This window comes from Apis cerana, linkage group LG1 (assembly GCF_029169275.1).
Source record: "Apis cerana isolate GH-2021 linkage group LG1, AcerK_1.0, whole genome shotgun sequence".
Classification (NCBI taxonomy): Eukaryota; Metazoa; Arthropoda; class Insecta; order Hymenoptera; family Apidae; genus Apis; species Apis cerana.
In genome coordinates this window covers 7,561,857-7,577,500 of record NC_083852.1, presented here as the reverse complement: position 1 = coordinate 7,577,500, position 15,644 = coordinate 7,561,857, and the positions used below count along the sequence as shown (strand labels likewise).

Genomic DNA, 15,644 nt, shown 5'->3' with positions numbered 1-15,644 from the left:
TCTAAAAATATATATATATAATATATTGTTTTCTAACCAAAAAAAAAAAAAAATATAATAATAAATTAATATGCGTATAAATTCGATTCTTAGGAATTAAAATTGTTAATTATATCCAATTAATCTCATTCTCAAAATCGAAATTCCACCGTTATTGTTTAGATCGAATTTTTATCCATAGTCTGTCTCGACTTACAATTGTGAAATACGCAATAGTAAAGAAGAGAAAGAAATAATATTCTTCCGGTAATACTGTTACAATGTCCTTCGTTATAAAAGTTTTTTTTTTTTTATCCATTCTCCTCGTGTTTGTGTGAATTAATTGGACGGTGTTTCGAACGAATCGATCATTTCGATCGATCTTCTCAAAATCGAAAAAATTATTCGACGATCCTTTTTTCTTTTTTTTTTTTTTCTTTTTACGATTCTACCTATTTTGTTTTAACATTTGCGAGCAATAGAGATCTTGAAAAGAGATTAGATGTTTTCCTTATGATGTCTCCCATTCACATAATTCTATTACTGATACTTCAGTGTTGAGTTTTGATGATAAATATATAGTTAATCTGTCTGATCGAATCTTCGAAGTAGAACTTTCTGGCTTTAATATAAATATCGATGAAAAATTTAAAAAGAAATATTGTAAATAGTGTCCGATATTGACAGAAGAGATGTGGAATATCTCGAAAAATTGTCTTATCTTCTTAATCTTCGTTACTTTAATTTTGTAAAAAAAAAGAAAAAAAAAAGGGAAAACGTTTTATCTTATCCGTCACTTTGATTCCCTTGTTTATCTTTTTATCAATTATTAGAAAGAAAAAAAAAACATTCCCTGATCATTTTACAAATTAAAAGTCTAAATATAGCATATAGATGAAAGAAAAGAAACGAGAAGAGAAGGAGAAAGAAGAGAAAAAAGAAAGGAAAAGAAAAAAGGAAGGAAACGAAAAAGAAAACAACCAAATCGTCATTTTCTCTCTCGTGTTGAATGAACATCGATATTTTTTGTCGCTCCAACCTCGTAAAAGCTATTCAATTCTATCATCTATCAGAAACAAGAATCTATCTACGGAACCTGATCATTGCCATACCCTTATTCACTCTTATCCGCTATTTCTATTTAAATTCTCGTACGCTTATCCACTTTTTCTACATCTACAATATCTCTAGCATTCTTCTTCTTCTTCTTCTTCTCGCAAATTTTAACATCAGTTACACTGTTCTTTCTTCTTCTTTTTCATTCCTTTCGTACACGCAAAATACATTGTGGCAATACATTCTATCCTTCTACGACTTATGCTAAACGCAATCTCTCTTTCTCTCTCTCTCTCTCTCTCGCACTGTTTCCATTGGGCCTGTGGCGACCGAAAGTACATGTACATTTTTAGAAAAATAATAACGATACTCGATCGATATTCGTCCACGCGAAGGCAACTCGTTGCCATTCTTCTCGGGTCGATTGTTCTCAGTCTCATTATCATCGCGAGTAGTATTATTATCGTAAGAGGTGGATTAGATAGAAAAATTCGAAAGCACGATTGCCAATTTGATGGATTATCTTTTTTTTCTTTCTTTCTTTACAATATTATACGAAGTTCAAAAAAATAAAATTTGAATTCCTTTTGAGCGGATCTTGAGAGATATGAGAAATAGAAATTGCTCGCTTCCATATTTTTTTTCACCGGGATTCGAAGAAATGTTTGCCCGTGTTTGTTTATTCTCACGGTGGACGATTAAAGTGAAACGCAGCTTTCAGTCGTCATTTGCCACGAAAAGATTAAATCGATAATTATCCTTAACGATAAACCTCTTGTCCTCTAATTAATTCATAATCGCTCGCTATCCGCACAGCCACGCTCGCCTAAACGTTAAAAGGATTCCTCCTCTTCTTCCTCCTCATTTCTCCTTTCACTTTTACCAACTCTTTTTTTTTTATAACCCCTTAATTCTACGTTCTACGTTTATATTATATTATTCTTCGTCCTCGGCCTCGTCGTTTCTTTACTTATATATACTTTTCTTTTCCTCTTCCTTTCCTCCTTCTCTCCTCTTCTTCTTCTTCTTCTTCTTTTTTTTTTCTTTATATTTTCTTCCGTCTATTTAGCGTCTCATTGTAACAATGATTAAACACGATTTAATTTCTTCATCTATTCGCTCTTCTCTCTCGATTCTCTCTAACGCAAAATATGTAAAGATGTTAGTAGGAGCCATTGTTTCGTTTATATACTTTTCTGTGTATGTGTGTATATATAATTTATATACTATAGTCAACGATAAAAAATGAAACTCGCCTTGATCGAACGCGAATCGATCATTCACAGTGATGGAACAAGTAGGTGTACTATCGTATCATTCTCTTCCTATTAAGGGAACTCTTAAATGGTGATTCGAATAATTCTTGCTTCTATTTTTTTTTTTTATTTTTATTTTTATCTTTCTATCTAACGTATCGTATGGATTCTTAATTAAATATCGTTTGTTGAAAATTAACGTAAAAATTCGTAGAAAAACACGATACATATAAATCCAATGCGAATGAATCACCACTCAAAAATCCGTCATTTTTTTTTTTTTTTTTGATCAGTCATTCTTCTTTGCATTTTTAACTGTTCTTTTATTGCTTTTTTTTTTGTTCGTTTGTTTGTTTGTTCGTTAACCCACATGTGGTGTGTACTACGACAGACTATGTATAAACGAAGAGAATTGTTATTCGTTTCGAAGGAAGATATTTTATTCGCAAATGATCGACGATCGAGTAGACAAAAGTTGATAATTACCACACATGGGACGCTGACGTGTATTTCAAATTTCAAGTGTCTTATCTCTTATTTTTTGATAAAACATTTACAATCAAATCGGAAATCAATCTAATTGTGTAACAGACTTTCATGATTTCTCGTTTCTTCTTCTTTTTGTCCCGATTATTATCGATTAATTATAAATACATTCAAATTAAATTTTTATCATTACGTATAGATACATCGTTTCCAGATTTTTCTTAGTCATCGCATAAAATCAATATATTATTAATTTGATATCTATCAAAGATATTTATATGTCTGGAATTACTAAATAACTATATCTAAAGTTTCTCCTAATCAATAGGAGAAAAAAAATAAGGAGGAAAAATATTCAAAATACTTGAATTTAAAAAGAAATTTAAATTTTTTTCCTTTCTACTTAGAACTATTTTATTCTCTCGCCTCATTTCAATTAAAAAATACGAAAAGCTAGTTTAATTTGATTACAACTATATCGAAAAAATTGGAAAAAATAAATATATCTTTTTACTCTTTTTCTTTTCTTTAATCTAAATATAAATACCGAATCGAATTATCAATAATTTAATTTAAATCCCTACTTCTCTACGATTAAATATTCGAATTTATTGAATTTTTATTTCAATATAGTTATTTAATAATAATAATAATAATAATAATAATAATAATAATAATAATAATAAACGTTATAAACTTAATAATTGAAATTTGGTCTTTCTTAAAGCGATCCTCGAATACTGGGCAAAATACACGTCAACGCGTTTCTAATTACAATACGTACGAATCATTTTTACATGGAATACACTACACAAGGAAAGAAATGCACCATGATGGGCCCACCTGTGTTTAATTAACTCAATCAAACTTCCAATCTATACAAATATTTATGCGACTCTTAGCTTCCCTAAGAACTTCGTGAACAAAAAAAAAAAAAAGAAAAAAATGGAAAGTAGATGTGCGTTTGTTTGTTAAAAATGAAACTTTTCTCTCTCTCTGTCTCTTTCGCTCTCTCTCTCTCTCTTTCTCTCTCACACACACAGATACACGCATATACATACTATGTTTTTCCTCTCTCTTCTCTATTTGTTTCCGTTAATTTACGAAATATTCGAAGAAATACAGCTCGAGACTAAAAATGAGATTTTGATCGAGTCGATGCGAAACCTTAGGAAACTCGAGGCTTTTTTCTTTTTTCCCCCTAAATGCTTGTAAAAATTAAATTGTGTAAATGCGTTTCCATAGATATTTCTTTTTTTTTTTTTATCGCGTGTACGCTAACTCTCTTCTTTTCTCTTCTCTCACTTACATTTAAACACGACGCGTGTGCGCAACATTCTCGTATACGTAGTAACGCGCTCCTCCATAATATAAATAACCGTGGAAGCGCTCAAATATCGAAGTTATACGTGTTCCTTGCTACGCAATCATATACGTATACGTATACGATCTTTTATCGATTATTATTTCTTCTTTTTTCCCCCTAATAATAATATAATAATTATTTGGAACGTTTTTGCCATAAATTCTTTTTTTTTTTTGCAAAACTTGCAATTCTTCCTCTTTAAAGAAAATTAATCTTTAAAATAATAAATACGATACGTTAATCGCTTATCGTTTTAAATATTACAATTTATAATTAAATTTCGTATATTAAATTATTAACCGAAAATAATAATATTTATCATATATATATATATGAAATAAATAATCACAGACGAGCGAATAAACTTAACTTATATACTCGTATTCAAATTTACAACTTCACAGAAGGATATCGAGTAAATTAAATTATTTATACATGGAACGATATATATATATATATATACGCTAATTTAATTGAAAAATTAAAGAGAGAAAAAAAAAACAAATAATAATTATCGATCTTGCTCGTTTACATATAATATTCGCTTACATCTTAATACGAATCTCATATTCGTATTTTATTTTATTTATTTGAACCGAACGCGGACAAAACACAGACGTGTCGTATAGCAAGAAACACGTAAAGTAAAGTGACGTAGGATCGAAACGAAAATTGTCGCGATTACTGTGTGATATTAAGAGCCAAAAAAGAGATGGTGGAGATAGATATCGCGCGTATAAGTATCGAACGATTTTTACGGAGATTCGTTACGGAGAAGAAATCGTCGAATTAATTTTCTTTTCCCACTCTAGAGAAGAGAAACGAAAACAAAGGAAAATCAGGGAAAGAGAAAAAAGAAAGAAAAATATAAAATCGAAAAACGGTCGGGAAACGGAGCTGGTATATAATCTCGTCTGCTTAGGCCCTCGTTCGTTCCTCGCGCGAACAACGACATCGAGATGCTTTTTTTTTCTTCTTTTTGTACCTTACCCTCTAAACAAGGGTCTCTGTCTCTCTTTTTTTTCTTTTTTTTTCTTTTTTCATTTTTTTTTCCTTTTTTTTTTTTTTTACCTCCCCTTCAAACGATATATCCGTTATTAAGTTGCGTTAGTTACATTTTCATCGTGGAATTTTTTTTCGAAGGTTTACCCTATTTTTTTTTTTTTTTTTTTCTATACGAGTTGGGAGAACGTGGTGTCTCTTCGTACCTGTCGCGATGCAAAGGGAAATGTTTTTACAAATGTGGTGGAACGAAGTGGAAAAACGTCGAAATAGTAGCGTCGAAAATCGTAGAAAAATGATGAACACGTCGAAAATCGTAGAAAAAGTTCCGTGTTGTTGCATTGCGCGAGGTACGAGAAACGTTACATTTTATCCTCCTTCGTTTCTTCTTTCTCTCTCTCACTTCTCTTCCCCTTTGTTTCCATCATTACCATTATCTTCTTCTTCTTCTTCTTCTTCTTCGTCTTCGTCTTTTTCTTCTTTTTATTCTTCTCTGCAACTTTGTATCTTCGTCATCCCTTCAACGTCGTACGTTCCTTAGGTAATCACGTGGTATAACGTATGCAACATCGCTATAATAGGTATACATATATATATATATATATTTACATATATATATATATATATATATATACACAGTACAATTACGGATTAGCGTTCACATTTATCATACCGATAGATAATATTAATAACATGGTTGTGTATTTTTCATCGTGTAACTCGCTGCTAACAATTCCTACGTATTCCCTAGCTGCTAAACGTTAACTAAAGTTTCTGCTTAATTCATATGCCAGTGTTTAATGTTTTTTTTTTCTTTTATCTCGTGTTTTTTTTTTTTTTTTTTTGCGTCTCTGTTTTGTCTTCGCTTATTTCCTTAACGCGTACATACTTAAAACACAAGTCAATTACATCTAAATCCCTCTCGATAATAGGCATACCGGCATGCGTTGCTCGGAACTCAAATACACTCTTTCTTTCTTTCTTTTTTTCTTTTTTTCTTTTTTTTCTTTTTTTTTGAATACGTTGCGCTTAATAATCGATCGTATCGAATGGCAATTCACAATTTGAAACAAGAAAAAAATATATATATATATATAGACCAAAAACAGGACGCATGTATTATTACACTGTAAGATTGTTCTTTCATCTATGTCGTCGTAATGTCGATAAAAAAGAAAAATATGAAGAAACAGAGGAAGAAAAAAATAGGCGGGAAATAAAAAAAAAAAGAAGATGCGATGGTAACGCAAACGAGAGGGGGAGGAGACGCGAAATAAAGGACGTGTTCGCACTTATCGTGTGTCTAGCTATAGCACTACTTCCCAATCTTCCTTGAATCGCGATTATCTTTCGTTATTTAAAATAATTTCCCCTTAATATTTGAATATATTCAATGGAATAGAATATTACGATTATTATTCGTCCTTATATCGAATTGTATATAATTCGTTCGTTAAATTTTTTGCACAATTTTATTTATAATGATAAATAAAATTCCAATTAACCAATTCCAATGAACGAGCTCTGATCGTCGAAGATCGCGATCCAACAAAATTGGAAATCGATAGAATAGAATATGTTATAGAATTCCATTTATTCGAGCGAATAACCATTTCAATCGATACTTGATCAATTGTATCTCTGTTGTTAAATGATCTCCACTTATCGAGTCCACTTATTTTTCTTTTTTCTTTTAATTAAAAAATCGAAGATGGAGAGAATTAACGAACTCTTATTATTGTACATGAATTGCTCATCCCTCGATAAGTTGGGATAAATGGAATCCTAACCCTTGTAATTCAGCCGATCGGTGCTTTGCTCGCGTTCAACCCTATCGAATCGATCGTTCCTCCCCTCGAAAGGCACGGGAAAATCATATCGACTCGTTGAGAAGCCAAAGGCTGGCTCGCTCGCTCGCTCACTCGCTCTCGTTTCTTCGTCTTAATCTAAAAATATCGTGCTTCGTGTCAAACGTGATTCGGTAGAAAAATGGAAAATTCGGGAAATGCGTATTTGCGAGGATCGTTGAAGCGGTGGTGGTAGTTGTGGTGGTAATTGCTCCCAGTGTTTCAGCCTTCTACGTTTCAATATGTATATATATACATATATATTTTTATCGTTTCTTTTTTTTTCTCTGGTACTTGTTTTTTTGGGGGGAAGAGGGGGATATATATATTTTTTTTGTTTTTTTTCTCTTCTTAATTTTCGTCATTCAAGTCTCGCGACTCGGAAGGATTTATACAGGTTTCTCTTTTTGGGGGGAGGGAGGAGGGGGGAAGGGAAATACACACGGGGGTATTAAAAAAAGTGTAGACAAGCGATAGAAAAAGTCTGTCGAGTGTCGCGATAAACATGCATGCCGGAAACAATTTACGAGAAGGGAGTGAACGATCTTTAATATCGGCTCTTGCACGGAATATCAATGAATTTATCCGATCCGCCACGCTTGTGTTCTTTTTCCCTCGCGCTGCCATGCTCATGCTACTTATCTATACGAAGGAACAAAAGTCTGGTTTACTCGATATTTGGCACAGATTAAACGGAATTTTCACCCTGCGTGTTGCTCGTTTGTCTAACTTAACGCAGTGTGCGGTGAGAACGCTTTCGCTAGCATTCGAATGATTTCTTCTTCTTTTCTTCTTCTTCTTTCTTCACTATTAATCCTTCTTCCTTTCGTTCGAAAATGTCGATACTTAATTAAAACGGTTCGCGGAAACGTCTATTACTTTTTCTTTTTCCCATGGCTTTCTCTCTTGCTTCGATACATTATTAATGTGTGTCAAATATTAAGCATATGGCGTGTATGTGTAGTTTGCATGTATGTATACATATATACGTGTATATATATATATATATATATATATATATATTCGTGAATTTATACGCATGCTCATGTATATAACAGATTCTGACGATATAGTCGGCCGGTGAATTAATAACGTATTAATTATTATCATTATCATATTTTAATGATTGTGCGGAGAAGATAAGGTCAAGTAATAAAACGGTAAAATCGTCAAATGTAACCCGTTTACCAATAATCATAGTCACTAATTTATTTAACGAATTTAATAATTAAAGAAACTTTACTTTCATCTGATATTCCAAATCAATATATAATGGATAGATATTTATTCCTTTATTATTAAATATATATATATCGTCAGAATTTATATATATATATATATATCGTGGTAATGTATCTGGTGTAATTAATAAACGTCTTAATCGATCTTGTTCAATCTTTTTTTTTTTCTTCGTCACTGCGAACAACGCGATAAGTCTGTGTTTGGAACGTTGGCAAAAAAAAAAAGAAAAAGCAAAATGAAAGAAAGGGAGTGGGACGCGGAGGGGAGGGATGGGATGGGAGGGAGAGGGAGCAAGAAATTAAAAAAATATAATACGGCGTCGTCGAAAAGTGTGAACCTTCTCCTCGCGTACTTATTATATAAGTATCTCTATATAAATGGATAGCTTCTTCTTTCTTTCCTTTTTTCTTTGAATTCTCGTAACAATATGTAAAAAAAAAAAAAAAAAAAAAAAAAAGAGAAAGTAGATAAGTATTATGCGCGTGTATATATATATATACACATACATACACACATATATATACATATATATATATCCACGCACAAATTCGCGGAAAGGGGGATCTCGTACCAATTACACGTCTCTTGTAATATACGTTATATGTCGTGTGTACATATGTATACATCATCGGTACGATATACAGCATACGCAGCCTTACTTATCTATGAATAATTATTAATTGTGGTAGCAATTCATCTTAAGCCTACGAAAAAGAGAAAAGAAATGATAATATTATTATTATTATTTATATCCCCGATAACACGAGGAGTGAAACGCTCGCTTCGCTGTCTCGATTCGCGAAGGGATGAATGGAGGGATGATGGGAAAGACGAATTCGACTTCGATGAAGAGCAATACGAAGGAGCAAATATAATAATAAGGAGAGGATGAATCTTTCGAGATTCGTGGGAGATGGATAGAAGGGAGGGGGAGGGGAGGGAGAGAAAGAGGGAAGTAAGACACATGGGGAACGCGATGTTCGCGAGCGGAGTTCTCGTTGAGTGTAAGAAGGAAAGAAAGGTGGAAAAGAAGAAGAAGAAGAAGAAGAATGAGAAAGAGAAGGAAGAAAAGAGAAGGAAAAAAAAAAAAGGGGGAAACGAGACGACACGCCGCGAACCGAAAGGTGATATTTACAAGAAGTTAGCGAAAAGGTAATAGTAATGGTGACGATGGAATTGGGATGGAGCGTGAAGTGAAGAAAGGGGAGGCGCCTTGGGGGATGATGAATCGAGGGAAACATTTTCGACGACTCGGTGGCGAGGATCCCTTTCGTCGAGCTTCGACTTTGGTCCTACCTTCGTTTCGTGTTTTCCGAGGGAGACCGACCGCGAATTCCTTCTCCTCCTCCTTCGAAATAAAATTCGCGATCGGCCGCGATCCCTCCCCCTCTCTTCTCCCCGCGTTTCGTCGTCAATCGTTCCATTGTGGAAATCGACCGACGACCCCCTTCGAAACCGACTCTCACACCAAACGTGTTCCAGGATCTCTGATCCGATCGAACGAACGGTAATAGTAACGACGATTTCTTTTCTTTTCTTTTCTATTCTTTTTTTCTTTTTTTGACGCCATGGATCCCGCACATGGATGGACGCACGGGATCGAGAGATGGATCGAAACGAAGGCGGACACGACGGGCAGTAGGAACATACGGAAACGCCGACCGAACGCAACACCGATAATTAATAATGGTCGGTCGACGATTGCAACATCGAACGCAAGGAGACCTTGCCGAGCGTCTCTTAGAGGAAACGGAGCCTCCGGCTCGAGCGTAAAACATTGTCGTTGAAAAGTTCTTATATCCTCTTTCTCTCTCTCTCTTTCTCTCCCTCCCTTTCTCTCTCTCTCACACACTCTCTCTCTCCCCAATCTTCATCCTCTCGTCTCTCTTCTATATACTTAACGCACGCTCTCTCTCTCTCTCTCTCTCTCACGTGTACAACGCACTTTTTCTCGAAGCAAATATTCCTCTTGATGTCTCGAATGTCGCGTCGCGGGATTTTTTTCGATTGTTCGTTTTAATTCTCGAGCGGAGGCGAGTTTGCCGCGGCGGACGCGCGCGTTCAGTTTGCCGATCGCGACGCGCCTTTCGATCACGAGTGCTTCACCACGATCACGCCCGGCCGCTGTTGGGTCTGCTGTTGCTGCCTGTGGAACTGGAGGAACTCGGCCTGGAGTAGCCGTTGCTTGGCTGACGCTGCCGGCGACGCGCCGGGCGTCGTCGACGTCTTGCTCGACGTGATGGCCGTTTGTTTATTGGTCAACGCCAGCGGCACATCCTGGGCCGGCTCGTCGCTGAACAGATGGTCTCCTTCGAGGTGGCGTATCGCTTCGACGATCGTTTCCAGATTCTGTCTCGAGGTGTTGGCCAGATAGAGTCTGGCCTGCGGGGAACCGTCGTCCAACGAGTTCGATGGCGACGGCAACCTGAAATTGGAACGATTAATATGATTTTCTACGCGGGATCCAGGCGTTGTCCTTTTTCTTTTTTACTTATTATTATTATGTCGAGTCGTAGAGATGTATCGTTATGATTCCGGGATATTTGAAGATTGGATATAATTTGGAAATAATTTGAATTAAAAATGATGAATTGAAAAAAAAGATTGCTAGTGGAAATAAATTTCGCGTAACGTCGAAAGTAATTTGGTAAGTTTGCATAAAAATGATTCGATAAAGCGTGACCTTTAAACTGGCTGTAATACACGTCTCGTTATCAGTCAAGTGGGATAATATACGCAAGAGGAATCGTTACCAGCGCTTGATAAAACATTAATAAGACAAAGACACGTATTACTATTTACCTTGACATTTACCCTACATATTGAATGCAAGAATAAGTATACCATGTAAAGTTCATCGTAAAATTAAAACGCTTATATATCTTATATACGAGACGATATTAACTTTATTACATAATACGAAATTCATTGAAACATTCCCATTAGATATTATGTTCGAATTTGATAATTAACATTTTTCATAATGGAGTTCAAATCGAAATAAAAAATATTTTTATATTATTAGCATAAAAACAAGTTAAGCGCGCGGATCTCTGATTATTCACTCTCGGACCATAGATAAAGATTCACAATGCAGTATGAATAGATGTAATATGTGACCATTCAATGATAGATTGTAAAAATATAAATGATATAAGTATGAAGTGGATTGTCTCAGATATCAAAATTAATCATTAGAAGTATTAGTCAGCCAAGTATTTTTTAATATTTCTTCATTTCTTTTTTTCAACAGGATTTTTAAAGTGAAAAGTTTCTAAAAATATCTAAAGAAAATTCACGGCATCTCCTCAAACATTCCTCAAACACTGAGATTAGAATAAAAATTTGGAGCAACGATTCGTTTGAATACACCGGAAATTATATCACAAGTGAAGTGACTTTTCAAAAATGGAATACAAATGATGCTCGTTAAAAACGTAATAAAGATCGACGATCGAAAAACTGGAAAGTAAATCAATGATCACTTGAAAAAAGTTCATAGATAAAAATTTTCTAAAAGCAAATAGTTGTGCAAATATATCAGATGACCGACTTTTCATCGTGCGTCCGTCTTCGTTGTTTCCAATTGGAGAAACAAGGAAAGACGCATCGATCGTCTCGTCTCGTGGCCCCTCGAGCGACTTTCGTCCTTGCGATATCTCTCAGATTATATATCTACCTTAAAAAAAAAAAAGGCAAGGAAAAAAAACGAACGAACGATCGTACAAGGACGAAAATCGCTCATCTGCATAAAATCCTCGACGTACGAATTGTGTTACCCAATGGCAAACTCAAGATCGATCCTGCGAAAAAATCTACTTGCCTCTCGACCTCGACCTTCGGCTCCGCTTTCATCGCGGCCTCGAGGATGCTGGGTAGCCGCTGCGGTTCCGCGGCCGGCGAGAACGGTCTGGTGGGGCTGGTGGTGATGTACTGGGGTGACGCGTTCTTGAACTCCCCCGTACCCGTGGTGTACGTGACGCGACTCGAGGAGGAGAACGAGTCGCCGGTAGTCTGCTCGTCGATCGCGGAGAACACCTGGTTCTGGCCGAACGTCACGATCTTTGGCGAGCCCGGGCCTGACTCCTCCTCTTTGATCTCCTCTGGTACCATGTCCGCGGGCTGTGGAGACAGGGGCGGTGAACTCGGATCCGGACTAGACGTTTCCACGGTCTGCGTCGTGCCAACCTGTGCCAAAGACACCACGGAAACTACCTGAAGCGCGGCAACTGCATCCTCCGTTTCTTGAGCGATCACGTTGTCCGTGTGTTCGATCACCTGAAGGACGACAAATTTTTTTTTTTTTCCTCCCTCCTCATAATCTCGCACGAACCTATACATTTCTCCGCAAGATCTCCCTTTCGACAAGAACTTTTATCATTCGAGATAAAAGTTTATATATTAAGCGAGCATCTTTTAAGGGATAATATAGTGAAACGACGAGAATTTTGTGTGTATATATAAATGTAGAGGCAAGTGTGGAGGGAAATATTAAAATACCTCGTGAGGTTGGTAAGTGATTAGCTGATTATCTCTGAATCTCTCCGGATACAGTTGATTCTGTATAACTCTCATTTGCTTCTCTAGGCGCAACCTCGCGTGACGCTCCCTCTCTAACTGTCGCCTCAGCTCTACCACCTCGTTGTTGACCACGGAATGTCCCTCCGTGGTTACCGTTATTACCGACAATGGTTCAGGGGACATGCTGCCCAATCCTTCGTCGCCGCTCTCGCTAACGTGCATCGGCAGACTGACCACGACGCCTCCTGGAACACGAAGAAATTTCGCGCGAGGAATAAGAACGAATTTGTCCGAGATTATTTAACTTAAGAACGATATCTCGTATTTCTCGAAAGGGTTGGTCCATTAATGCGAGATAATAATTGGTTGTTACTCGAAACGAGGCGGAGAATACGGGATCCCCTTTTCTTTTTATTCCATTTGAATTAACTCGAAAGTTTAATCGGAGGGGAGGGGAGGGGAAGTTTCGATTCTATCGATCGGATCGCGCGCTTGTTCCTCCTCCCTCTTGTGCATGGAATAGAATATCCGGGGGAGGGGGATGGGGAATGGGGGAGAGGAGTGTGCAGGAATGTAATTACTCGCGCGAAAATGACGAACGACACCTTCTATATTAACTTTCGCCACTGCCACCACTGTCGGCCAACAAATTAAAAAATTCCCTGCACGAAATAATGGTGGCGATAAGTCGGTATCATAAAGTAAGAGATATTCCTTCGAAATCGGCGACTGATGATTCCGCGGGTAACGTTCTTTGGTCTTTTTTCTTCCCCCCCCCTCCGATGGGGACACGATAATATTTTTTACGATCATGCCACGATCATTTAAATAAACTCCGTTATTTAAAATTTTCCTATGATTATCTTTTTATTTATGTATCTCATCACATTTATTATTAATTTTATTATTAATGAATATTTTTACGATGATACTTTATTCATGCAACCCGTCATTTTTATTACGTTTTAAGATTAGAAAGTACGATTTTACGATTCATCATAAATTATGATTAAGCGTAAGTATGAAATTAATTTTGATTCGTTTATTTCATTGCTTTTTCATTCGTTTTAAAATTCAATATATCGTCTCGAAGGATTATATAATGTACGTTAATTGACGGCTCGTTAGAGTTGTCACGAGCAAAATTCAATTATCTTTCGGAGGGAAGATAGAGATTAAAAAGATATTCACCTTGATTATCTGGTTTGCGTTTCTTGATCGGAACATCGCCACCCTCGTGCTGGTTCACCAGTCGTTTCAATTGACAATTCTGTGACAACAGTTGGGTCTTTTCTTGTTCCAGCTGGTATATATATTCGGCAGTCTGCTGAAGTATCGCAGCCTGGAATAAAAATAATGGTTTCTCTTTATTTTTCTTATTGTTACTTTACTTATACGTTAAAATACTTTCCCTTAAATCTTCGTTAAATTATTTCGTTGTAAATTTGTTAACATTCTACACTCCTCTTCCAGACAGATTCTTCGACGGATTTAATAAATTACTTGAATAATATATAATCCTCATACATATTTTCTCCGCATCAATATCCATTCCATCCATATTAAATCAGATGCTTACTAAATAATTTCTACACAACACACAACACACGTACGGTAAAAAATCAATTCCCTATTTGAAACATATATATACGTACATAAAATGGTATCGATTAAATTTGCAAGCCTTGGAAATCTTTTCTTTCGATTTCTTTCGAAAGTACACAACATTTTTTTCAGAAACGTACGAAAAGAAATCTGATCAAAAGTCGAAACGTTTTCCCACCTGGTTTTTCTTTCGGAAGTAAAAAAGAAAAAAAAACAGAACAGTTTCTGATTTCCCACGTGATCTTTCTCGCGAATAAGAAATCGGAATATCGCAAAAAAAAAAAAAAAAAAAATGAAAGAAACGCAGCAGAAAACTGGGTCGTGTTATGTTAAAAAGAATCGAGATTAATGAGGTATACAGGTGTTTCATAAACGACGTGCATCGAAAGGGATAAAAAAAAGGGGGTAAAAGATACTTCCTGTTTACATGGTTTAAAGGGGATTTTCTCTGCGCAATAAAATCCAGAATAGCGACGTACATGTTTTATATATATATATATATTACACGCATCGTACGCACGTACTACGTCGTAGTAAAACATGGCGAAAACAAAAGGGCCAATTGATACCGAGTCGAAGGTAACGGGCTGGCCGTGTGTACGTTTTGCACCTGCCGACAGGTGGTCAACGAACAGATGCCCCTGTTTAGCCCTAAAGCGCGATGCACCAGTGTCTTTCCTGTTCTTCCATCCGGAGATATGCATTTAAAAATACGTACATACATATATATATATATATTTTCTCGTGGAATTTGTGATAGGAGAAATGTTTAATTGGATTATATATTTTTGTCGAGGAGAATTCTTTCATCATTCTTATTTTCTACTAGTTCATCCACTCGAGATCAATCGGTAAGTTCTTTTCCTCTTTCTTCCTTGTTCCTTTTTCCTTGATTTCAAGAGAGATGGTAATTTACCAGGGTGTCGGATCGCAGCTTGGTTAAATTCAACTATCGAATCTGATGTTATGAAATCGTAGCGTCAACCACGGTGCGTGAACGTTGATGAAGGAAATCTTAACGATGCGTTAACGACGTATCGCATTGCGAATCACGCACATTCGCAATAAGCTTCTGACATCATCGGTTAAAATCTCTGGTTTTAGAAACCAGAGTAACGAGTCTAAATATGAACGAATTGAAAAGAGGAGAAGAAATTTTTAAAAAAGGAGCATGACGTCAAACGTCGTGCGCGGAGAAGGAGAGGAGAAGAAAAATCATCGCACAAAGATGATATATATCGAGGTATATATATATATATATAAATATGCAAATGAAAATGGGTG

The 15,644-nt window shown here is 36.0% G+C and overlaps 1 protein-coding gene across 2 annotated transcripts in view; it reads right to left on the bottom strand.

Moving 5' to 3' along the window:
- The window catches only part of LOC107994985 (helix-loop-helix protein 11), a 136,877-nt gene that overhangs the window by 8,032 nt on the left and 113,201 nt on the right, over nt 1-15,644 (bottom strand). For both annotated transcript variants that reach the window (XM_017052192.3, XM_028665337.2), the window contains exons 3-6: nt 13,947-14,097; nt 12,735-13,000; nt 12,058-12,512; nt 1-10,659 (exon numbers count right to left, since the gene is read on the bottom strand). The exon at nt 1-10,659 is cut by the window's left edge and continues 8,032 nt beyond it. In XM_017052192.3, coding sequence (XP_016907681.1) covers nt 10,326-10,659; nt 12,058-12,512; nt 12,735-13,000; nt 13,947-14,097 — 1,206 coding nt within the window. In that variant the 3' untranslated portion in view covers nt 1-10,325. The remainder of the gene's footprint in view (nt 10,660-12,057; nt 12,513-12,734; nt 13,001-13,946; nt 14,098-15,644) is intronic.